At 48.1% G+C, this 25,133-nt stretch overlaps 1 protein-coding gene across 3 annotated transcripts in view; it reads right to left on the reverse strand.

Annotated features, from left to right (window-relative positions):
* MBNL3 (muscleblind like splicing regulator 3) overlaps nucleotides 1-12,351 on the reverse strand; it is a 71,306-nt gene extending 58,955 nt beyond the window's left edge. Inside the window, exon 1 of one of the 3 annotated variants that reach the window (XM_042824798.1) lies at nucleotides 12,252-12,351. Coding sequence is in view for 1 of the 3 variants with exons in the window: in XM_042824799.1 (XP_042680733.1) it covers nucleotides 825-920 (96 nt within the window). In the remaining 2 variants the exon portion in view is untranslated. Of the gene's footprint in view, nucleotides 1-824; nucleotides 969-12,251 lie in introns of those variants that run through there. The other 2 variants (XM_042824797.1, XM_042824799.1) reach the window with 2 other exon arrangements.
* Nucleotides 12,352-25,133: the final 12,782 nt, after the last annotated feature.

A 25,133-nucleotide genomic window follows, 5' to 3' on the forward strand; every position in this document is an offset into this window, starting at 1 on the left:
TTATAATCTTTTATTTTTTAATTTTTTCCCCCCTTCTTTTTTTTTTTTTTTTTTTTTTTTTTTTATTTCTTCCCCTCCAGAGAGAAAAAAAAAAAAAAGTGACTCAGTAAAAGCAGCAAGGTATGGTTCTATATTTACTGTTCCTCAACAATTTCTAGGTCGTGGCTGCTCAGATGAGAGGCCAAAGTGCTTTCATCCTAACTGACAGCGCTGGTGAGGCAGAAGGGAAGATACTTCCCTTCACCTGCTGCAAGAAAGCAGACAGTGAGGGGGCACTGGGTTTTCTCAAGGCCAAGCTCTAACTTTTTGTTGCACCCAAATGAGTGCAGAACAACTTAGTGCATCCGCTGTCTCTTCCATGATATGCCAGGATGTGAAGCCTCTCATTCACAGACAGAACCAGGATGGTTTCAGTGACCAAAAAGACCCAGCTTCCAAATAAATGCTGTGTTCCTGGAATACTGCATAGCAAAGAGAAATGGGAACAATAAAAACAGCACATTGAACTATTTTGTTCTGAAAGAGAAACAAAAGCCTTTAGAGCACTACAGCAATCCAACAGCATTTTCACATCCTCATGGAAAGCAAAGCCAGAGCATCATCCCAAGTTGTTTCTTCTCCACTTTCACAGCAGAAATTAAGAAGGACACGGGAAGCTTCATCCTTGCTCTTCAAAGGTGCCAAAGAGTCAGCAACAAGATTCTGCTGGAGGGTGCCATACTGGTACACGTATTGGCAGTGAGGCACAAGAAAAGGAAAAGCACTACTGCAGAGAGCTTTCACAGCCAGTGAGGGGAAAGCAAGCGTCTTCAGCCAGGACCTACCAAGCCACAGTGACATTCACTTCCTTGTGTGACATCCGAGAAGCTCATTTGGGGCTCCAAGAGCATGAGGCAAGGAAGGTACTGCCATGACTGCATCACAGAGCAGCTCCGCTGGGCTTACGAGTGCTTCAGAAGCAAAGCTGGCACGGCTGTAAACAGCAAAAGAAACCACAAAAATAACCCTCATGAGATCAATACATGGATCCTCTGCTGCTCAAGTCCAGATTAGCGAGGCTCTTACCCTGCATCACACAAAAACCTCTCAAATGGCTGCGGACTCAAATTCCTGCGACAGTGCCAGCAGCGTGTAGGCAGCGGGCACATGCTGCGTGCTTGGAACAGAGGGATCTGCACACACTGCGGCCTCCCAGCAGCTCTTTCTCCTTGCCCGTGCACTTACTGCTGCAGGATCCAAGCTGAAGAAGGTCAGTGAATTTTCTACCACCTGCCAGAGGTATTTTTTGCTCTCAAATTAGAAAATATTCTATTTTTTGCTCCAGCCCTTATATTAAGCAAACACTTAGGGAACTCGGTAGGCACTCTGAATATTTCCTTTGTGAACAGTCTGTACCTGGACACTTTCTCCCTCAGGGAACAGTTTACTTAATGTGAGGTAGACTTTTACAACAGGAAAGAAGTAAGGCCTTTGTTCTCCTACCAGATGAACAGAAAAACAGCAGATTTTCTACCACAGCCATGCCTGAAAAGTTTCTGTTTGAGATCTGACTGCAGTTGTTGAGGGCCATGAGTCACCAAGGATCACACTGCACACCCAAGAGTCCAACCTCAGCCCTGACTGCTGTCTGTTCAGAAAGGACAAACCCAGAAACCACACACAAAACACCCCCAGCGCTGCTGCAATGGAAAAGCTCTACTGACAGGATGCAAACCAGCTACAGAAATGGCTGTGTGCAAGAGCTGGATGTTTGTGCATGCAAATACCACACACCTCTGTGCTCAAGAAGCCACTGTCACTCATTCTCCTTCCCCCACTCACTCACATCTCTGTCTTGGAGTCACGTTATGGACCGTGGGTTACTGGTCATGACCTCTATGGAATGAGCAGCACAAACTGAATTCTCGGTGTCTGAAGATGCATTACTGCACCACATACCATACAAAGCTTGCCAAGAAGCACCTTGCTAAAGCTGCTGGATTTACAGCACCCAGAAGACAGACGCAGTGCTCTGCAGGGACAGCAGTGCTGCATGCTGCTGTCCTTGAGAAACAGGCTGTCCACCAGCCACCTCCACAAGCACTGCTCTGTTCATAATGGTACTGCCATGACCTAGCCTGACATGGGCTCCTTACCTGGAAAAGTGGCAGCTGAGGAATCAGAAAGCTAAAGCAAACAACAGATAAAGAAGTGTGAGAAGGAAACCTTTCAGCACAAAGAAAGAAAAACAAAACCTTGGTGAGCTTCTCCCTCCATTACAATGCGTTTCCTCACATTTGCATCTTGCAATAAACAACTATGGGAAAAATAAGTGCAGTATCTAAGAAAATATTTAAAAAAAAATCCATTTCTGAACTCTATTATTCTTCACTGCGGCCCATGGTGCTCCTACTCCCTCAGCTGCCTGAAATCTTCACAATCTGCTTTTCTTCATCATCAACCTCCTGCCCAGCAACACGCAAAGCACACCTCTCCCCTTTGCTCCTGTGAGACTGGCTCTTCTCCAAAACACTTCCACAGGCAAAAGGCTGACAGCTATTTGCCACTGTCTGCTGGGGAATTCTAAGCCAAAAACCCAGTATAGGAGTACTGCAGTTTAAGGAGGTTTTTTGTGTAATCATCTGTCTCTGAACAAAGTCAGAAAGCTACAAGTGCTGAAGCCCCACGCATGCCCAGCAGAATGAATACGTTCCCATAGGATGCTCCAGGGCAGCACACACTGCTTCACACAGAACTTCCCCCAGCTTCACCAAAAACATTCATTGCTAAAAGTAACAACCCCTACTACACCTTCGTTCATCTGGGCTTTTGATTTCCTACCACCAATTTATTTGAGACGAGGCACAGGATAAAACCTTTCCTCCTCTGGCTTTCCACTAGGAGTGATGGAGACCACCTGCAGATCCTGCCCACCTGTGAGATACGGGCGTTCTGAGCACATCTCTCCCCAGACACAGACACACACGGAAGGAACCCACCTGTCAGATCTCTTCTGGCCTCACACATGAGGCAGTTCCCTGGGACCAGAGGCCAGAAAGCAAGTTAGAGCACAGTGGTTAACTCAAAGGCAGCATTTTCTCTGTGGTGCAGAAACAGCTATGATGCTCCTGTGAACGAGCACTAAAATCCCCTCCACTGCCAGCACCACTACAGAGGGGTTAGGACCACAATTACACCAGCTACAAACACTCACAAAGAAAGGGGAAAAAGCATTGGCAGGGATCTCTAGAGGTCAGCTAATCCACAGCCCTGCTCAAAGCACAGCCAGCTTCAGAGGTGGATGCTTCCATCTCCAAGCACAAAGAGAGATGTCTGGCACAAAGAGAGCTCAATTGAGTCAAACAGATTTACAGAGGAGACAGGAAAGGCCAAGGCTCATTAAGGCTTGTTCCTCACCACGTAATCATAAGAAATAGGATCAAGCAGATGTATCCCACAATCTACCTGATTATCCTGCTCAGTGCTCAAGAAACCCCCAAGGTCCCTGACAATCAACCAAGTGTCCACGCATTTGGGCAGGCCAATGGGGACACAGCCAACAGCGAGGAACCCTGTCACTGACCTGCCCTTTGCAGGATGCTGCTGGCAGCACTGACAATCAGCCTTTCCTAAGCTTCCAGCACAGTCTTAGCCTTCAAGCCAGACGACGTGTGCCATGAAGCTGCAGAATGAGTGCAGTATGAGGTCAGCTCAGCCACTGAGCGCTGCGCGAAGACCAAGGACTTTGGGAAGGCATCCCCAGGCTCAGAGCTGAATGCAGGCTGCAGTGCCCGTCCTGCACGCCGAAGTGTGATGAGCTCTGAGGGGCAAGGTGAAGCCTGCTCACAAGGAGCTGAAGAGAAATGCTGCAGGCTCATAACAGCTGTGGCTACAAGGAGCCCTGGACTTCCCAATCATGTAACCCCAGCACTCCAGGAAACTTCTCCAGCACTGCCCCCAGGGCAAGTAACAAGAAGGCATTTTCCTTTCAGGTCTCACAGTCCATCTCCTTGAAGTACATCCCTGCCCATACACACACACACAAACACACTGCAGATTCACATGGTAACATTAGCTGCACAGCCAGGTGAAAACTGGCCTGCAGGAAGAGGAGACAGCCACTCGGACAGCAGCTTGAATTCTCTGGGCTGGAGGAACTTGCAGAAAACAGAAATAGTTTTTCTTACAACATTCTTTGTATTGAGTGCTTGGATAAGCCACAAGTAACTTGGCAGCGAACCAGTTTGGTGCAAACACAGAGCACCAGAACACAATGGAGTCATCACAAAGCCATCACTCTGGGCCAGACAGTAATTTTCCCCTTTGCACAGGGCAGGCCTCCAAAGCCTTTATGCTACTACATTCAAATCCATCTGAATTACATGATGTGTTACAAAATGAGGAGTCATGCACAGTAATGAAAACACCTATCACTGCAGGGCTACACAGAAGGGCACAACGCACACAAAGGTACCCAAGAATCATTTGTGAAATGACTTCAGACCTGGGAAGAAGGCAGCCTTGATTTATTCCTCAACTCAGCCCTGTTATAGCGTCCTCTGGTTGCAAATCAAATGTGATGACTGAAAGATATGGGAAGAGTCAACAAAAGCATCCAACATATTTAGGATAATTTCTTTCAGCATTAAGGAAAAAAAAAAAAAAAAAAAAGCAGGAAATCAGGAAAAGCAAACATACCAACAATTGAGAGATTATTTTCCACTCCGTATACCAGAAAACCCAGGGCAGCCCAGCCTCAAGCCCCAGAAGCACTGCTCTCATACAGCTAGTCCCCATAGGCTGCTACTTACACAGGATGCTCTAGTCTGCAGATGCCAGGCTCTGCAGACAGGGGCTCAAATCTTGCCTCAGCTGTGGGCAGCACCAGTGACACTGGACAAGCTGCTCGGTCCCTCTGCAAGGGGGACCATTCTCTCGGTGATGCTTTGCAGATAAAACCCAAGAATGGCAGTCAGGCATTATAAAACATCTATGGTAGAGGCTGTTGAAGCATTAGATGATGAGACCTCTTGGACCCCACAGTCATTACAGCATGAAACAGGATACAGAAAGGGAGGAGGGGAGCACGCACATACATATACATCTGCCCCATTACTCCAGCAGGCTGCAACAGGATGAAAAGCATGTCCAACTGCTCCAGTCCTGCTTGCACAGCAATAAACACCCTGCCAGCACAGAAGCACTGCAGCAGAACACGGGTGGGGGGAACAGCAGAGCCAGAAGGCACCTAGAAGGATTAAGAACCCATTCTGGAAGTGCACTTCTGTCACCCAGTACCACCTGCCTGGTGAGTGTCCAGGAGCTGTGTGCCTGGTGTGCCCATGGGACAGAGAGGGCTTGGGCATCTGTGCACAGAGGAGCCAACAGAGCTGAGCTCTGAAAGAAAAGGCAAGAAAAAGACAAAGTCACCCTTAAGGCACTTCCCAAGCTGCTTAAAATTAGTGTGTTGGCCTCTCCTGCCTTCCACACCCCCCAGAATCTATTATTCATTGCTCTTCATCTCACTGCCAGGTAGGTGAATCAACTCTGCAGTGACTGAACATCCTCCATTCCCCCTAAGATGTCTGAGTCACAGACATCAACACAAGTCCTGAGATCTTCAATCATTTCCCCACCTTCCTGCATCTGTGTGACACAACAACCTACAACTTCTCCCCCACGGAAGGTCTGAGCAACAGGAATTACTTTCGATTTCCCTCCTAATGCTTGTGGTGTGTTTTTCTTCCAGAAAACATCTGGCTTAATGTGAAACCACACGATCAAACCAGGGGTCTGAGAAGACAGGCTCTAGCTAGCCATGGCTCACATCTGGATGAACAGTGCCCTCCACGCGCTGTATCCTTCTTGCCAGCACCCTGCAGCCCCAAACACACAAGCACCCATCTCTGCTTAGTTGGGTATCTGCCAAAGCTGACTTTAACATCAACAGACAAAAGCAAAACAGGGATATACTCTCCCAAATCTAGAGTGTGCTCCTGGAACCACCAGTGCACTTAATTCCTTCCCCCAAGGGAAAGAGCTTGGATGATGGCAGAGGAAAGAGGGGATAGATGGCAAGTGGAGTCTTTGTTTTAATTGGCTGCTGTTAAGAACATTAGAAGGATGTTTGAAGGAGAATGATTACAGGCAGAGTGCAGAGGAGGTAATCAAAGGTGTCCAACAAACTGAATTTATGACGTGGCTTAGCAATCTATCACCTGGCTATCATTCCTACGTACATGCACATACATAAGCCTCAAAATATATTTATCCTGGGAGGTCTGAAAAAAAAAAAAAAAAAGTCTTCTTGCAACCCCAGCTATCAGCTCCTTATAACATTACAGAAGCCCCTTATTTCCATCGGAGGAGACAAGCCAGTTCAGATCTAAAGGATAAAAATTGTTTTAAAGTCTTCTAAATGTGAAGACAACTTTGTTTATGAAATACATACAAGGGAACATACGCATACAGCACAAACTCAGCACTGGAAAATTGGCTCCCTACAATTCCCTGTGATATAGATTCATTTTTTCCAGAGGAAGTTTAATGGTCTTGTTTGTTTTCACCACTACTAGAGGAGCTCAATGAAATTTTCTATTGGGAAAGTCTAATAAGGTCAGAACAACAGAACAGAGCGACTAGGAAGGAATGAATAGCCTTGCCTTTTATTTTTAGAATGAGGATAAAGGTGGAGCCTTGTAAGAGGCAAGGGATGGGCCTGTTTTGGCACACTTGGCCAGGCTGGAACACTATGTCCTGTGAGACTGGGGGTGTTGAGTTTATTTTTGCAGCAGCAAATCCCTCAGTGAAATCAGCAGCAAGAAAGCAGAAGGGTCCAGTTTGGAGAAGCAGCAAAAGCCCCAGGGATCAGCGGCAGCAGGGCAGCTCTCAGCCACGTGAGCAGGGAACACTCACCTCCCCCTGACCACATTTCCTTTTCTTTGCTGGAAAAATGAGCACTTTCAGTTGCTCCGGTGAACTGAGGATCTCTCTACTGTTGCACATTAAGGGGAATCCAAGTTACAGCAGGATGAGCACTGTGGAGGAAAGCAAGAGCAAGAACAACACAGCGCGGCAGAGCAGAGGTGACACACTGCAAAGCAGCACGGCAGGAGCCGGACTCGGCCCATTTCCAAGTGCCAGGGCTGGATGGCAGAATGCAGTGTGATCACCTCAGGGAGGGACGAGATGGGCCAGAAGGAGACAAAACAAAAAGGAAGGAAAACAGCTAAATAAAAAACAAAAAAAAAAAACAAAACAGGTGGAGCAGGAAGTGACTTGACTGGGATAAACAGGTAAGAAGGAAAAAGGGTGCATTCAAGAGTAAGCAGGCCGTGGTCTGTTTCCTGGCACTGGCTAATCTGATTGGCATGGAGATGCAAGAAACAGAGGCTTAAATAGCTCATGGGAGCAGATCCTGGGCTGGGGAGGGCCATCACCACTCCGCAATTAACTCCGTCACCGCTCAGCCCTGGCGGCACACAGCCATTGAGCGCAGCGCTGCCCCTGCACCAAAGGCAGGGACTTGACCCCGCCGAGCACAACCAATGCAGAACAAAAGAGAACAAGATTAAGCGCCTTTGTAAGGGTTAACAGACAATAGAGAACAAGCTGTTCCATGCATTCAGGTCAGGAAAAACAGGACTGGGACTTGACACAGACGCAGCGCACGCATCGCTGCCGCCCCACCAGGCTTATGCTGAGGCCCCACTTAACCCCAACCCCTCTGTATGAGGAGAGGACCACCCCACCCGCGCTCCCACGGAGCAGGATGCCCTTTTCCTTTCAGCAGAACCCATATCCTCAAATTCCCCTCTTCACCCCATGGGACAGCACAGCTCAGAGCACCTCTGAGAAAGGGAGCAGACGGAGGGAAGGCCCTCCTTCCCCTGGAGCCCAGCCAAGACGAGCAGCCAGCAGCCACCCACTGCCACCCAAGAGCAACAGCAAGGCAGACGCGCGCTATCTCCCAGCCCGATACTCTCCCAGCCTCCCACTATTTTTAACTCAGAGGATTTCCTGAGCCTGCTGTGGTTTGCCTGACGAGCTTTCCCCAACCAGCTGCTCACTTGCTCCTCGACCAGTCTCTCCAGCACTCGTGTGAGCTCCACGCACACGCAGCATCCTCTGGCAAGGACTTCACAGCTCCACGTGAAGGATGAAGATAAGCTCCCTCGGAGCTTCTGGCCACGATCACACTCAGATCTCCCTGCTCCCAGCACTTTGATATGCTGCAGGCCAAGCATCAGTCTCTTCTCAGACACTTCTTTTTAGGGACTTCCAGTGTCAGCAGTAAGTTAAAGATTTATGTACAGCAGTTGGTGAAGCTTATTTCTCCCTTAAAGGGGAGGGTCAGAGTGACAGAGCAATTGTGGGATGAAACATCACAATTCCCAACCTTTTGCAGGAGCTCAAACAAGCCTCATTTGCAACCCTTGCAATTAAAAAAAACATTAACAGTGATCTTGAACACAAGATCCACAATTTAACTAGCCTGCATTCAGGCTTCGTTAACAAAGCAGCTCTTCTGTAGGCTGCAGCACAAGATTGAGTTACCTCTGCCCAGCTACACCAGGTGGAAAAGTTACAGGCCTTAACAGAAGAGCCCCAGGAGAGCTGCTCTCACCCCACTGCTCACAGAGCAGATTAAGCTCCAGCCTCACCAAGTCTGCAGGTAAGGCAGGGCTTGAAATTAAGCAATATTGAGCACAATCACAAGGCATTTCCAAGGGACTGATGACCGGCTGGGTGGGGTTACATTACAATCCATTAACCTAATCAGCATTTAAACCTCAAGAACTAACCAGCAGAGGCTGCCACCAGGATTATAAAACAAAGTGAAGAGCATACTGTTAAAACATGCATCTTCCAAGGCTCTGGAGAGCTTCACAGCTACATCTTCACAGCTAATCACATCACAGGCACAGGTTAGGAATAAATAGCCAGGGCTAATGAGAAAGTTCATCCATCTGATCTAACACAGAAGTGCTTCCCCCTCCATGGCAACATTACCTTCAGAGGCGCAGATCTCACAGTAAACACGAGGTCTGGGTCATATTCTGAGTTATCTCTTTTAGGAATTAGAGCAAAAATAAGTATTCGGGGAATGGGAACTGTGGTGCTTCCTCCTGCACAGTTTGCAGCACCAGAAAATGAAATTCACTGACAGAGCAGATCTTGTTTGCTGCCATTACTCACAGGCCAGTTAAATTAGGGAGTCACTACTCCGCTGCTTTTTCTGCACACTTAAGGATTGCAGGGCAAGGGAAAAAGCACAAATTTCAAAGAAGTGTCCTGGAAATACCACATGCCCTTCGATACCTCATATATCCTACTGGGGATAGAGCTGAACCTAATTCACCTCTCTCTTTAATTGCTCCCTCTGCCTATTCACAAAGCACCAATTGCATGCATCAACTGAAACATGGTGGTGATTGGTAATTATTTTTACATATCCTGGAAGTCTTCTGCATGGCAGTACTTCCTGCTGATGGGTTTTAATGTGCTGTCCTCACTTCTCTGGAAGGCTGGCTTGCCAGCAAGACCATCTCAGCTGTAGATGTGCATGCATATAGGTGGACCATGACCTTGGAATGTGAAGGATCTGTCAGGACAAACCAGGCCCCTGCCCACTAAAGCAGGTGTTGGGCACTGCAGCAGGGATTTTTGCCATTATTCTCCCCTTTTTGTCGTTTTATTTGTTAGTTTCATATATTTCCCACACTCCACATCATTTATGCGCCATTAGCGCCTCTGCTCACCCTCTTTTTGTCTGGATCTTGGTTCTTTCAGCACCCTCTAAATATCGTTCCCTTAACACCTGATTTAATATTGCAACCCCTTTAATTACACACAATGGAGATTTCATTGGAAATCTGATTATTATTTGAAAGCCTGAGCATTTCATCCCAGCCTCTGAATTGATCTATTGACTGCTTCCAAATCTCCCATTTTAATTTAACTTTTAACACTTTATATCCACAATAATTACATTTCCCATGATCAATATTAACAAACATCATCTCTGGCCCTCTCCCAGTATCTCTCCAAAACAGCCCTCCAAAACTGCTCCGGCAGAACTCACAGGATGGATTTGCTCTTGAAGAGGGGCAGTTACAGCACTGATCTCTTCAGCAGGTGAGAAAAACCTCACAGAAACCAGTGGAAGTGAGTAAGAATCTGCAAGCAGCACTACCTGCAGAGCTCGGCGAAATGCCGATGCTGTTGAGCAGGGAAGAGATTGCCAGCCCACGTGGAGCAGATGCAGAGCCCAGGCTGATGGCAGCACGGGGACTGGCCGGGTCCCAGGGCACACTGAGCATGCAGCCAGCATGGGGTCCATCTGTCCCAGCTCAAATGGAGAGGGACCAGGCTTCAATGTGGGGAGCCACCACAGATAGGCTCTGCAGGCAATGCCTGCCCACACAGAATAGCAGGTGAGCTGTACTTGGCTGAGTTCAGAATTGCATACAAGAACCAGAGCATGGGAAATGCTGACAGGGAGGTCAGGAGTATTAAAAAAAAAAAAAAAAAAAAAAAAAAAAACCCTTGCCAGTCCCTATCTCCTGCCATGTAATGCACACCATGCCTGTGCCAGCCTGCAGATACAGATCCCTCTGCTTGCTTCACCGCAGCACAGCCAACAGAGCAAAGCACTTCTCTGAGGTGCTGAGCTGCCCCAGGAGCAGGGCTCTGCAGGACACAGCCCTGGGCACAGCTCCTCTTCCCATGGCCACACAGCACTTAGCAACCCAGCCCTGCTACAGGGCAGTAGCAAAGCGCCGGATAGCCCAAGCCCACCTACACCTCCTGAGCTGCAGATGCCTAGATTTGCAAGTAAAAATACATTTTCATAGAGGAACAAAGCCACCACCTTCCTTCACACTAATATTTTCCTATCAATCCTTCTCGTTACTACTCTGCGTGCCTGCAGTACAGCAGATCTCTTGTTAGCTGACACAAACCACATGGGCTAATTAAGGAAGGCGCCCATCATGCTGCCTTCACATCCAGCCACTGCAAGCTCCGCAGGAGAAGGGGACAGCTAACAGCACTGAGAGCTCAGCTTGGGCAGGAGGACAGCACTGAGTTTCCTTCTCCAGACCACAGGACATGGAGCTGAAAGTGCTTGAGGGGAGTCAGTGCTCCTCCTACCCTGTCTGCAGTGCATTTGCGTTTCTATGTTGCAAATGGAATAAAAAGATGTGTCCCCAGTGCTGCATGAAGCGAGAGTATTTGTCCCTGAATAATTTCTCTAGTATATTAAGCACAAGTCATTCTTATGCAAAGGCTGCCCTGTACAGCTGCCAAGGTCATCAAGACCTTGCTTTATTTGCTGCATAAGGGCTGGCTGCACAACTTTTACTTATACATATTTTTCCATGCGTTTTCCTGCCTTAGATTCCCCTCCTGGTAGTGCCTATGCATCTTGCTGTCTGTTCAGCAGGTCACACCACCGTCTCTGGTGGCTGATAATGACTACCCAATATCCAATCCTCCAGTACAGTCAGAATTGCAGCAAACTCTTTCTTACAGCATGTTTAATTCAAAGGCACTGAGGACAATACTGAATAACCATTTTCAAGGAAAACACGCTCTGCAGCTTTTGCTAACAACATCAATGTGTTTCTATTTTCAGAGGGTCTTGACCCGCTATCCACTCACACAGCCATCACTGTTCACATTCTAGTATCTACATACAGATGATTTTTTGTGCAAGGATTGCATTCACCCCAGTGGCACCGCCTGCAAACACAAGCTCTGGATTACAATATCAGTAAGTATAGGTTTCAGTAAGCAGCCAAGTACGTGCACTTGCTGAACAGCCTGAATCTAAATAGATGCCGCGGTCTGAAAATAAGGCCCTCTGCTTTTTAAAGGCAGCCACCTTCTGGAGCACTGCCAATGGTTATACCCAGACTTAGGGCCCTTTCCCTTAACCCAGCTGACTGCATGTTGAGACCCCAGTTTGCTAAATGCTGAGATGCCATCAGGGAAACAATCGGGTATTTACACAAGGCAGAAACACAGTATTTCAAGACTGTACAGCCTCACAGCAGTACAATGGATTCAAACTTCAACAAACATTAATCCAAGCAGTCCCGCTGCAGGACCAAGTTCAGCATCCCATCTGAGGTCAGCAGCTAGGTAGAAGAGTTTCCCAAGAGCCTGACCTGCTTGTGAAGCTCATGGCCTTGCCCCAGCCTTTCCAAGCTAAACTCAAACCAACAGGGAGACAGCAAACAAAAGCACCCATCGCCTCCCTGACCTACCAGGAACAGCACAGCCCCTACTACAGGGCTTCTTCATTCCTGCTGGATTACTGCGAGTTGTACCTCTCCACATCTGATCTCCCACATCAGCACTCGAATTGAGCTCTTGCTTATCAGCCTCTGACGCAAACACATTTGCAGCCTGAGAGATGTGCTTGGCTAAGAACAGGAAGCCAAGGACTCAAGATGAGGGCTCCCACATCCTTCCTCCAGCCCGGAAACCAAGAGCTGCCTGGGGCCATCTCACTTATCCCTCCATCACTGCATGAACCCCATTCACAGGGGGCAGTTACTGACTGAAGTCACATAATCCTGTGTGTTACCCTGGGGGCTCCCCAGGGTGTAAACCCCTTCCCCTTTCTTTCATTCTGTAGCAGACTGATCTTGGTAGGAACCCACAGTCACTGCCATAACACAAATCATCATTCAAGCTTAACACACGCACAGGTGCCAGAAGTTTCTGAGAGCAGCAGCATTATAATGAGGCAGTACACAGGGGTTAAGAAGCACTGCTGAAAAGGGAATGCAAACATATGGACTTTAGGCTCTGAGCAAGCACGCTGCCATACATGCAGCTCAAAAGGTCAGCATCGCTTATGAGCAAGAACTGCCTGGCTGAATGCACTGCCTTTGTTAAACCGAGAATGGCTGCATGATAGAGTGGGCTAATTAACTGCGTTTTACTTTGGGGGACACAAGTTTAAATCCTGGCCCTTGTCACAGCTGAAAATGAATTTAGGGACTACAATGAGAGCTGAGATCATTCATTTTCCACAAAATCAAACAACTGCTGGTCTCCTGACAGAGAGGCCCAGAACTCTGTGCAACAATATCAGTGCTTGCACTGTTATTTCCCCAAGTGTATGAGTTATTAGCAGACTGATGTGAACAGCCACGACAACCAGTGCTGGCTGGCTGGACTGAGTGCCTGAATGCGAAGAGCAATTCCAAGAAATGCTGTGGGCACTTCATAGTGCCACAGCTACAGAGAAGGGAGCAACACCTGGCAGGATTCACATGCCCCTTGAGTTCAGAGGGGGCTAACGCAGCTCTGGTGCAACTCTTACTTCACGGTAAAACCACCGGGCAGAGCTGGTCCAAAGAGGCTGAGGGCAATTTCCCCACTTCCTCCCCACTGAAGGCAAGTCAAGGCTGGTAGGGAAGTCAGTACTTTCCATATCAAGTAATTCTCTACTTCCATTTTGCTTAGAAAAGGTTTTCATTTAGAAACTTCACCTTCTGCTTCAAGGAGAAACCATGCACCCCCTTCCTTTCAGATTTTTACTACATAGATTTTCACCTAATCAAATCAGACATTTTTCCTCTGACAGAAATAATCAGGGAAAAGTCAGAACAGTGGACCAGTCCCAGAATGCTTCCAAGCAAGTAAATAAGCATGAGTACCTGGAGAGCTGCACTGAGACTGTGCTGCTGCCCCCAGGGAGAAAATCCAAGCCCCTCTCTGGAGCCAGGCTAGAGGCCAGCCCAGCCACAGCTGTGTGAGGTGGGAAGCTGACAGCAGCTGGACGTGATGCAGACTGCCTCCCTCTTGCAAGGCTGGCAGCAGACTGCAGACATCCCTACATATACTCCCCAAAGCTCCCCCCAGGCTCACATCCCCTCCTAGGGAAGCACCCTACTGCATTCTGACTGCAGCAGCAGTAAGCTCCTTCATTGTGTTTGTAGTATGTCACTTGGCCTCCCTGTGATTCAGTTCACCCATCTCAAATAATGGCAGTCCTCCATGCCTTTCAGAGAGCAGTACATTCAGCATGTAAGAAGCCACCAGTGGCAGTGAACCACAGTTTTGGAAACAATGTGAAGCACGATGGTTATTGCTTCAGAAGTGCAATTGTTCTCTTCTTTCCTTCTCTGTTAGCAAAGAAACAACCTCCAGCATCCTGGGCAGCCAGCACAACTGAAGGTAGGCAGAAAGATGCAGGGGTCAAAAGGAACATAGAAATATTTTCTGAAGCAGCCTCTGGCACACAGTGCTCAGCAATGCCATGTCTTTCATCAGTAGCAAGCAAAAGACCCAGACATTTAACCCTTTAGTAGAACAACGGTTTTACAGCAAGCAGCAGGTTTGCATGGAAGGCCTCCCTTGAATGGTGGAAGGCAAAAGCTCAAGTCAGACTTCTATCCAAAGAGTCACAGGCTTGGAGGGACGAATCCAAACGCACTGCAAACAAGGGAAGGAGGGAGCAGCAGCCACAGTGCTCTGCAGGTTGACAGAGCTCCCTGCTCACAGGGTGAGAGTCCAAGGCCAAGTCAAATTCCGCAAGTAAGGGCTGTGCATCACCCGCTGCCATTATCTTTAAATCCTCTTTACTCCGTGGAGCTATTCTCCACCCTCCTTTGCTTTTAATCAGGCCTGACCTACAGATGTCAGTCTCATTTCGGCTAAGTCAACACAACTGCCACATCTAGGATGCTGTTACAGGAAAAGCCTTACTTACGCTTCTGGCTGGATTCCAGAGTCTACTCCTCGGTCTAGACCTGACCTCGTTCCTTTTCTTCAAGCCTAATCCTTTACCTTAAGGGCAAAGCAAACGCACAGGGACTCCAACACAGGCCTGTCTCCACTCCATCCCCCTTTAGCCTGCAGAGCCATGAGACTCTCCATCATGCTGCACAAACACCAGAGTTTATTGACAAAAGCCTCCCTTAGAACCACACTTTCTTTAAAAGCACACGTGTTCAGTAGCTAGAAAGCCAACATGAAACACCGGCTTCACATTCTGCAATGTAAATCCCCACCCCAACACAAAACTTCAATGAACAAACACTAACTTTTCCTCAGACGGAGTCCCAGCCTCACACAAAAACAGAAGTTAGCTCTGACCATCCAGCTTCAGCTGAAGGTCAGTCATCCTATAGCAAAAAGACAAGACAGCAATACTGTACACAGGAGCCATGCTTCTATCCCAAATATAACAAGGCTCCTGCTGGTGCCTATGACACCGCTCCCTCACATGCCGCCATCTATTCAAAGGCCTTTCTCCTGGTCCAGGTCCCAGCCCTGCCTCTCCTCCATCCATCACTTGATACGATCTCCCTGTATTCCCTCCTTCCTAAGCTCGGGCAACCCATGAGGCTCTGAGCCCTCACCCCAGCCCGCTGGGACCCCATCCCCACCCGGGATCCCACACTGAGCAGGGTCTGGCCGACGTGCTCCATCCACCTCGTGACCAGAAGACCTTGATCCCAGTGACGTACTAACAGCAGCAGTGCAAATATCAACCCATCAGTCAGATATTAGCAACCAACCCATTATCAGCTTATTTGAGAAGGCAGCTTGCTATAAATTCAACCTTCAGGTGACAACACAGGTGTTCCTTGGTTCTCAAGGGCATTTGCACGGTGTCTGAACATCTCTGCCATTTTTAGCAAAAACCCAAAGATCTGTACCCAACGTGATGCTGAGCTGCTATTTTCTCAGCACTCAGCAGCACAGCCTCACATGAGATGCACAGGAGCTGCAAACAACACCCCTGTGAGGCCAGGAGGAGCCTCCTGATCAAATTCAGAGCTCTAAAACCGTCCTTGAATGCATGCTGCAAGAAATCCTCTGCACACACTCACCTTTTGTATCATGGGAGGAGGCGGGGGTGGGATAGGAAAGGAGATGAAAAACAAGATGCAGGCCAGATCCTCAGGTAAGGAAAATCAGAGATGTTCCCCTGGTTTACACAACAGCCTATCTGAGCCAACTGTGCTTTTAAAGTACTCTCACAGCAACATTTTCATCTGCCTTTACATCTGCTACAATCACAAGCTAGGCAGTGTTTTTCAGAGAAATTATTTATTCAGTTCTACAGTGACTAACCTGAATTCTCAGCTTGTTTCAAAAGAAAAACTGGAGCACTTCTTCACAAGAAGGGAGCAGTGGTGGAGCAGCAGCATTTCTCCTCCCATTTTTCTTCTCTACCTCTAAGCTGAAACTGTGCTTCAAGGCCAAGACCTCTACATCTCATCTAATAAATAAACAAACTCTACATTTTTCAACTGAAATGCTCTTCTCTCCACTTCCATGCCAAAAATGGGATCATTTTTCCAGTTGATCCCTGAAGCCAAATGCTTTTTTTTTTCTTTACCGGTTCATCTAAAGTGGATGAAATTCCTTTCCTTTTTTTTAAATTCCTTTTTCTGTTCAGCCACCTACTTGAAAAAAGAAACAGCTAATCTTACATTTCTGGCTGCAGCCTCACAATCCGGAATTAGTCGAACACAAAGTTCAAAGTGTGGGATTACCACTGGCTTGGCATTAGCGAGGCACCCTATGAAAAACATCCACAGAAAACAGAGACAGTCAGAAGCAAATCACAGGGTCAGTGAAAGTAGCCACACTACTGTATGAACCACATTAATGCTCCTTCCCAGATCTAAAGAAGAAAAACCGGCGGAACAGAGGTTAAATTAAGGCTGTAACCCAACCAAATTAAGGCAGGGTTCCAAAAGGCACAGGCTCACCCCAGGGGCCAGGCACCTGCCCTCACCACAGCTCTGGTGCTGTGCCTGACACAGGGGAAAGCAGGGACACACACAGCTGCTCTGGCTCAAGGCAAGGGCACCCTTCAACTACGTTTCAACACCAGTAAGCTCTCTAACTCTGGAAGGCTGAGGACAGATGTACGTTTTCTTGCATGGAGATGCCCTTTACTCAACCCAGCCTAAGACCTTCACTTACACGAGGCTGTGATTAGGGGATTCGGGTCATGAGCAAGCAGATTTCATGCTTTAATTCTGTCTTGGTTGCCCGAGTCTCCAAGATGAACAACATCACATTCTTGTAGAAATCGAAGCAAACTTGCCTGCACAAGGACAGCCACCAGCTCTCTCCTTCAGAAAAGGCAGTCAAGCGCAAAAACCTCCCACCCAAAGGCGGCAGATGTGGCTGCTCTGCTCTCCTCACCCTAAAAGCTCAATCTTTGCAAACAACAATCCTAAAGCCAGCCTCACCTCTTTTATCTCCACAATCCAACTAACAGTACTGCATCAGGCACATCTACAGCGTTACATCTGTTATTTCCCCTTCGGTACATCTCCAGGAAGGCATTTATCAGCAAATCCTGCAGTGTTATCCCTCTCACTCTCCAAGCTTAGCAAATCCTTCTCCCTGAGACCACCGTGCTGAGAACCACATTGGAAACATTCTGGTTTAAGAGGGCCTTAAAAGCAGCCCTGCACCTCACACCCAGCTGCAGCCCTACTGCCTTCCTCCTGTAAGCAGTGCACAGGATTGGATCCTTGCTAAGTGACCCAGGACTGCAGCAGCACATCTTGAGCTGTACTGTTATTCTGTGTGGCAGGTTTCAATACCTGCAGATGCTGTCCAAAAATACAGAAGAGTAATTTGTGCTCTTGGGAGCTCACAGTCTAAAGGCAGAGGTCAGGAAAAACATTCAGTTCTTATTAATGCTGCTCTGTGGAAGGGGAGGGAAAAAAAAAACAGTCAGGACTGAGTGCTTCTCAGCAGATCATAGCTAATAATACAAAGATTACAGACATTAAATGAATTTAAATTCATTCTTTTACCTTTCAAAATATATAGATGGTTTTTTATCTTCCAGTATAGCTCCCATTTGTAGTCAGCTTCGCTTCCTGCCCATCATGAAAGACACTATACTTGGACTATAATCACTATAATGGACTTCTCCCCCTCAGCAGTCTTGTTGTACTAGGTGCCTTAAAAAAGCATTTGTAGTGTTAACTTAACAAGCATCCTATCTTCTCTCTTTTAGGTAACTGCTGCATAACTCTGTGAACAAGTTCTGCAGTTCTAATGGCTTCCTTGCCACCAGGAGATAGGAAAGCCCCACCAGTGCACACCACTGAGGCAAGAGAGGAGAGCGCCTTTCCACAGGCTCAGCTGGGGAGTGGGAGCAGCAACATCCCCATGTATCAGGGGTAAAGGGGACTGAAAAAAAACAAACAGCTGCCAGCAGTGACCAATATGAGATTTTAAACTTAAATGGCTTCTCTTGAAGGTGTGAATTCTATTCAGGAACAGCATTTACTCACCTGGTCCCTGCAAGGCAATGCATTTCCAAGCCTACAGCGCACGCATCTGCGTGCAGTTGTTTGAAATGTAGTTTGTGGCCAATTCCAGAAGCACAGGATCAGCTCAATTCAATTGTCCAGCCATTTGTTTCAAAAAGGGAGTTACTACCGGTAAAAAGCACCTGCCTTTGCTCACAGCCTTATGCAACAGCTACATTAAGCATTACTCTAATATTAATCAGCATGCAACTGTAACAGTTAGCATTGAGTTAAATGCATCAGCATCAGCACATTGCAGAAGGCTGCTGCTGACCAGCCCAGCCCCACCTGTGCAGATGCTCTTCTGCAGGCCTGAGCACCCTCCAAGTTCCATTGCACCAACACTCCCAGAGGCCCTAAGCTCTGGCTGCCCTCAGCCTGGGCGGTTCTGCCCCCTCTCTTGGCCAGGCCAAACATTTACAAGACCAAGGAGAACAGCAGAGGAAAGAGACTGCACCTTCCAGTGCCAAAACCCATTTGAAGGGCAGTAAGCAGCAGGCTCTGCGGAGATGACAGAGGCCACAAGGACACTCAGAGCATCCAAAGGTTCTGCCTTGTAGCAGTGCCTCTCTCAGTCAGCTTCCACCATTTCCCAAATAAGCAAGCTCCACCCAAATTTGCTTCTCTCCTTACCTGCACAGAAAGTCATTTACATCTGAAATGCAGAAGGAACTGGGTGTGCACCCTAAGATAAGGATGAGCCCCCCAGGTTGGCTGAGCAGGTGGAGAAGCTCCAAGACCTGGGGGGGAAACTGCTCCTAACATCAACTGGCATGCAAAGCAGTGCGGCCACCCAGCTGGGGGAGCGTGGACCAGCCTGCACAGCCGGGCTGCATTCACCCATCACTACAGGGACAAGACGGTGGCATAATATTACAAAATATAAGAAAATCTACTGTTAAGACACTCCAGAAACTTCCCTGTACCTCATGTCTGGATCTCAGGGTGTTTTTAGAAGTATAACCTTCCACCTAGCATGGGACACAAAACAAATTTGCCTTTCAGCAGCAGCAGAAGCACCCTCATTTCAACCTTGGCACCCGAGCATAAGCTGCCTGATGTGTTATATTACGACACAGGCCCAGAACTGCAGTTACCAGCCCAGCAGGCCTCTCCTTCCAGCAGTGCCAACCAAACCTCACGCAGAACCAGCCCTGCTCCTCCCTTTAGAACCAGGAGGAGCACAGACGGATGCTCAGCCAGCTGCTCTGTGTGCTTGAAGATCACCTCCAGCATCTGCAGGCTTCAGGGACCAGCACAGACCGTGTAACCACGTAACCCCATTAACAGCTCTGTGCTACTGTTTCTTTTTCCTACCTCAAAAAAACCTTTTAGGTAAAAACTGTAACATAAGCAAAGCAGGGTCCTGAGTTAGGGCAAAGCCTCTTTCCAAAACAGAGCAAGGAAAAAAAAAGCTTTCTGTTTCCCCTGAAAAGCAGGTCTATGTGACAGGAGAGGTCCTAATAAAGGTTTCACCATCCAAATTAAAAGTCAAAGGCAGCAATATAGAGCCCCCAAAATACAAGAAACACGTTGTGCACAGTGTGAGATTTATTGCTGCCTCGCAGAATGAAGCCAAACATCTTAATATGGAAAAACACTGCTACTTTTGACCCAAACATACCGGGAACAGGAAGTAAAAACAAATTACCCAGCTGCAGCCTCCCTGAGTTACAAGCAGCAGCGAGCAGCATTTCCTGCCCCTGTGTCACAGCCCTCCACTGCATGCTGCTCTCCCAAGGCCTAATCATCACCCCACCCAGCCCAGGACCCATCTCTTACTGCAGCTCTCAGACAGGATCAGGCCTTTGCAGAAGGCCAGCGCTCAGCTGCCTGGCCACGTTCTGGAGCTCTCGCAGCTTCCAGCAGGCACATTCCTAGTTCAGAGCAGGCATTTTTTCTGGTTTTACTGCATTGTCACCAGCAAACGCTAAGAAATTAAGTCAAGCCTCAATTGGCTTAAAACATAATTGCGTTTCTTTTAAATAACAGCTCTGTGCCACGCTTTTTTCTTTTTCTTTTTTTTTTTTTTAGCCTTGCATTTATTACATCCCAATTATATTCACAAGCTTTCCTATGCAGTGACAGAAACTACGCAGCAAGGCATACAGATGAGCTTATTTCCAAATCACAACTTGTGTCCAGGAGCTTCGCAAAAAGGTCCCAGGTTGACCGAGGGACCCATAAGGAAAAACCAGTGCAAAACTGACAGCCTGGCATCTCTTCTGTCAGCAGCAGGAAGGGAAAGGCAGAGATTGGCTTGGAGACTTCAGCAGAAGAAATGTTGAATATCATGCATGTAGCGCAACCAAATGCCATTTACACAAACACAACACGTGAAGCAGCAGCTCAGTCTGCTATTTTGATTTCGATTCCGCTTTCAGGAAATCTTGTAGCCATCGTTTTTATCAACTCAAGCAGGTTTTTCCTACAAGGATTTAAAAGGCTACATATGCCAGGTCTAGAATACTTCATAAAGCAAAACAAGGATATTGTTTGGTGGGATTTTCTTTCTTCCTCTAATAACGACAAGCAGCCAAATGACAGCCATTAGTACGACACAGGCTTCCGAGCAGATTTGTGCCAGCCTAAGTGAAAGCCGAATTTCACCCTGCAACACTTCTGGGTATTACAGACATCTGCCAAAACGATGCAGGCGACACAAAGGTGCACAAATGCACACCTGGTCCATTGCAATCTGCAACTTTCACAAGGACTCGGCGTTGTGTGCCGCTGTTTTGCAATAAGGCACCCTGAGCACGCACGCGAGCGCGCCCTCCCACCCACAACAGCTCCCAGCCCTACCTCATATTCTCTTACATCCATCACCTTCCCGTTCCTAAGCGCTGCCGTGGGGCTGCACGGTGAGGAAGGTCGCTCCCGTTATCGTGCCGTGCCAAATCCCAGCCCAGCAAAATCAAAGTTAACAAGAAAGGATTTCAACAATAAGCGGGAGTCCAAGAAGGCGGTCAGAAGTGCCGCCAAAATCAGAGCTCCTTCTCCAAAAAGGCCCTCCCTTCGGAAGCCTGCCAGTCAAACCCGGTCACGAGGCTGTTTTCCGAGAGTGAATAGAGTTCTTATTGACACAGCTTATGTCTGCAGCATGCGGCCCTCCGCAAGGCTTTCAAGAACAGATCGGATTACACAGACACATTCTCTCTGATTTTATGCATCCAGAAGCCCTCCGACGCCGAAACACCGAGCTCTGAAGGCCACTCGTTTTCAGCTCCCTCCCCTATACGTGCTGTGACAAAAAGCACACGAGGGGCAGCTGAGCACCTCGCTCCTACCACACAGGGCCACACAGTTTGGAGGCCAAGGCGTGGATCTGCTCCATGCCTTAAGACTCATCCCTGCTGGAGGTGCTTAGCATCGGGATGGGAGAAAGGGAAATAACTATCTGCTGACACCGCTTCAGATGCAGGACGATAACATCGCCTACCCTTGTTGGAAGATGGCACGGAAAAATGGGAGGGTGCACAGCTAGGGGAATAACGCTGCCGGGGCTTAGCAGGCAAGAGGCACGCAGCTGCAAAATGCCACCAGCACAAATGGAAGCAAACAATCTACCTAGAAGCAGCAATCTGCATGCACACGTGAACCAGGAGAAAGCAAAGAAAATGGATCTGTTTACGCCGTTTCTACATTTAGCAGGCACAAAGAATTCAGTTCCAGAAAGGGAAAAAAACAAAACAAAAAAACCAACAAAGTCTGGCATATCCACAATGCTGCTTAAAGGTGAACAGAGAATTACAAAATATTTTGGTATCATAAGGGCTCCAGCGTTGAACGTGGTTCAGCCTGCACCCAAAACACACACCAAGTGAAAACCTGAGGATTGCAGAAAAGGATGCAGGAGGCTGAAATATAGCAATTCATAATATAACTGGGCAAAAAGCACACCACAAAGCATCACACAAGTAACTGGCTCCCTGTCACTTAAAATGGAACAATTCCTGCATTAACTCATCCATACAGAACTGAAACTTCTCACTGAAGTATTACACATGGCAAACAGCACATGGAGTGATTTGCAAGTTCGAGCTTCAGAGCTTTCAAGGAATTTTAAGAGCAAATACACACTGCTCAATACAGACAGCCATCCTCTTCTCTCCCCTCCCAAGCCACAACTGCTGTCCAGCCAAGTGTTTCTATCCAGTTTCAAAGGCTGTTTTGTCCTGTTGGATGCCAGGAGGTGGACCTGGGGAACCCCGAGGTGGGGTGCCAGGTCTGCCTGAGGTGGCGGATCGCCTTCACTTGGACACTGAGTCTCATTTGTAGAGCACAGTCTGAGAGCCACAGCTCCTATAACCACATCTGGAAACAGACATAGGCAAAGTCTGCTTTCCAGCACAACCTCCCTCTCATCGACCAGCACTATGTTTCTAGCCCTCAGTTTAGTTTCCACACGTGACTTCCAGTAAGCTCATGGACAGAAAAGCCTGCTCCCATAAAAGCTGCATGCTCCTTCCCAACATATCTGAGTCACACTAAGATTTGCTCCCTTGCCAAAGCCAAGCTCCCACTGCTGCTGTGGCAGGTGTCCTGCTGCACGCACCAGCAACCAAATCCTGTCTGTAGACACATAATCATCACCTGTGTCTGCATTCACCAAAAGAAAATCTCAATTTGCTTTTGGGCACCTGACCAAGCTTCAAGGCATTGGTGCCTACGAAAGCCATGCTTTGCCTCCTGCTAAAGAAGCCATTTGCAAGACACAAACCCTGCACTTTTTACCATCACTTTAGCTCAGCACAAATCAGTGACGATAACAAAACCTCACCATGTCCTGCTTGTGTACCCCAGACCTCTGTGCCAGCACAACTGCATGGCCATGCGGAAAAGCAAATCAGGAAAGCAGCAAGTTAAAATGAGTCTCACTCTTCCTTGTTACTCTGCAAGATTATTTTTAAACCATGAGGATGGTAAAGGGACTGGTGCAAAGGGCTGGAAGCAAGACCATTTCTTTCTCTGCAGCATCATAAGCTTCAAAATTGACTTGCAAGCTATACAGCAAGAGGTAAGAAATCCAAGCTCCCCTTGTTTGCAGTCACAAGTTTAAATCCCACTTACACATTCCCTTACGTGCACAGAACAAGATTTGGAAAATAAAAAACTCTCAGATTTCTTACAAGTTACTCCTCAACAAAGAAGGAGGAGGCAGAGAAAGCTGCTGTTGGTTACGAAGCAGAACTGGCCATGAAAACCACCTACATGGTTGTAAAACTGTATCCATTCCAGCAGCATCAACACCGCAGCATCCCTACTTTTCAGTAACTTTCCCATGGCAGTTGGAGAAAAGAGGACCATCACCAGATCCACTGCCTAGTGCTCCTTGGAGAGCCCTCACTCCCCCTCAGTGTAGAGGAGGTGGTGTCACCACGGCCTTCTGCTGTGTCCAGGCACTGCTGGACATTACAGCAACCACGGGGAGCTTCCTCCGTGACTGCCAGAGCTGCTCTGAACCCCCTGGGCTACATCACAGGCCCAAAACACAGTGCAGAGCCATTAGAGATGCACAGCAGCATCCAGACTGAAAGGTACATGTGTAAAACACAGCTGCTTCTGAGAAGACAGACTGTGTCAGAGATCAGGCTACATCTCCTCCTGCTGTAGGTGCATCCCACAATATCTAGAAGCTTCTGTATAGTCCATTGTCTCTCAAATAGAAGCACTCAAATGCCAAAATAGCTCTCAAACTTTTCTGGGCCATCATTACTTCAAAATGACTTAATTTAAATATGAACCATGTCTCTCTATATATACATACACGCACACCAGGGGAAATTAGCACTTGCAGAAAGGGTTGGTGCCCACACAGCTCCGCTCTGGGCTCACATGTGCTGCACTGCCCCGGATCCCAGCAGCTCCCCAGGATCCCACTCCACTGCAGAGAGAGCCACAGCCCCAGCACACATCTCCTGGGAACAGGAATACAGGGATATGTATACAGAGTAAAGTGTGGTGGGGGCAGGGAAGTTTCAAGACCAAATTATGGAGCCTTTTAAACCCTTCATCTGCGTGAACTGTGCAAAGCTGAACCCACAAGCAGTTCCTTTGGGAGGCTTTTCTTTTTTCTCCTAGGACCAAGATGTGCGATCTGAGCCTTCATTTGTAAATAAAGCTCTGAGGAGCAGGACTGGGCCACATCAGGTATTCCTCCAACCAGGAGAGCAGCACCATTGCAGCTCTATGTACCACCCTAGAAGCAAAATACCCAACAAGGAGGACCCACAGGGGAACACATCCCTGCAACCCCACTGGAGCTGCTGTACGATAAGTTAAACAGCATTACTTCTGCAACTGCATAATCCCAGCAGAACCAGCTCGACTCCAACTGCTCAGCGCAGACACTCGATAGCTCCAGCATGGCACACAGACTATTACCTCTCTCTAATTACAGGATCACGTTGCATGTCCAACAACCGCTGCAATTTACTCCTGCCCCACACACTCCAGCTCCAAATCGCTCATCTCATCCTCTCGCTTCCAAACTTCCAGGCACCCTCTGAATAAAGCCAGGAACACCTTCATATGCACCACACGCATGCCCCCGAGTCCCCCAAAAGGTAAAGTCCTTAAGTAACGCAGGCATCGAGCTCAGGGTAAACGAGTGGGTTAGGCAAACAGCACAGATGCGATGCCGCTGATCAAACACACCCCAGCATCGTCGCTCACCCACAGCTCTCACAGCGGGATCAGCCCCTCACAGCCCCCCCAAAGGCAGCGGTGAGCACTGAGCAGCAGCCACACTGCCAGCTCGGAGCTGCTCGCTGCCAACAGGTCTCTGACCGTCCCTTCACCTCGCAGCACCTCTCGCTGCACGGGGGTTGGTGGGGG

The sequence above is a fragment of the Centrocercus urophasianus genome, unplaced genomic scaffold (genome assembly GCF_019232065.1).
Source record: "Centrocercus urophasianus isolate 14NV4802_14NV808 unplaced genomic scaffold, USGS_Curo_1.0 seq_24, whole genome shotgun sequence".
In the NCBI taxonomy this organism is placed as follows: domain Eukaryota; kingdom Metazoa; phylum Chordata; class Aves; order Galliformes; family Phasianidae; genus Centrocercus; species Centrocercus urophasianus.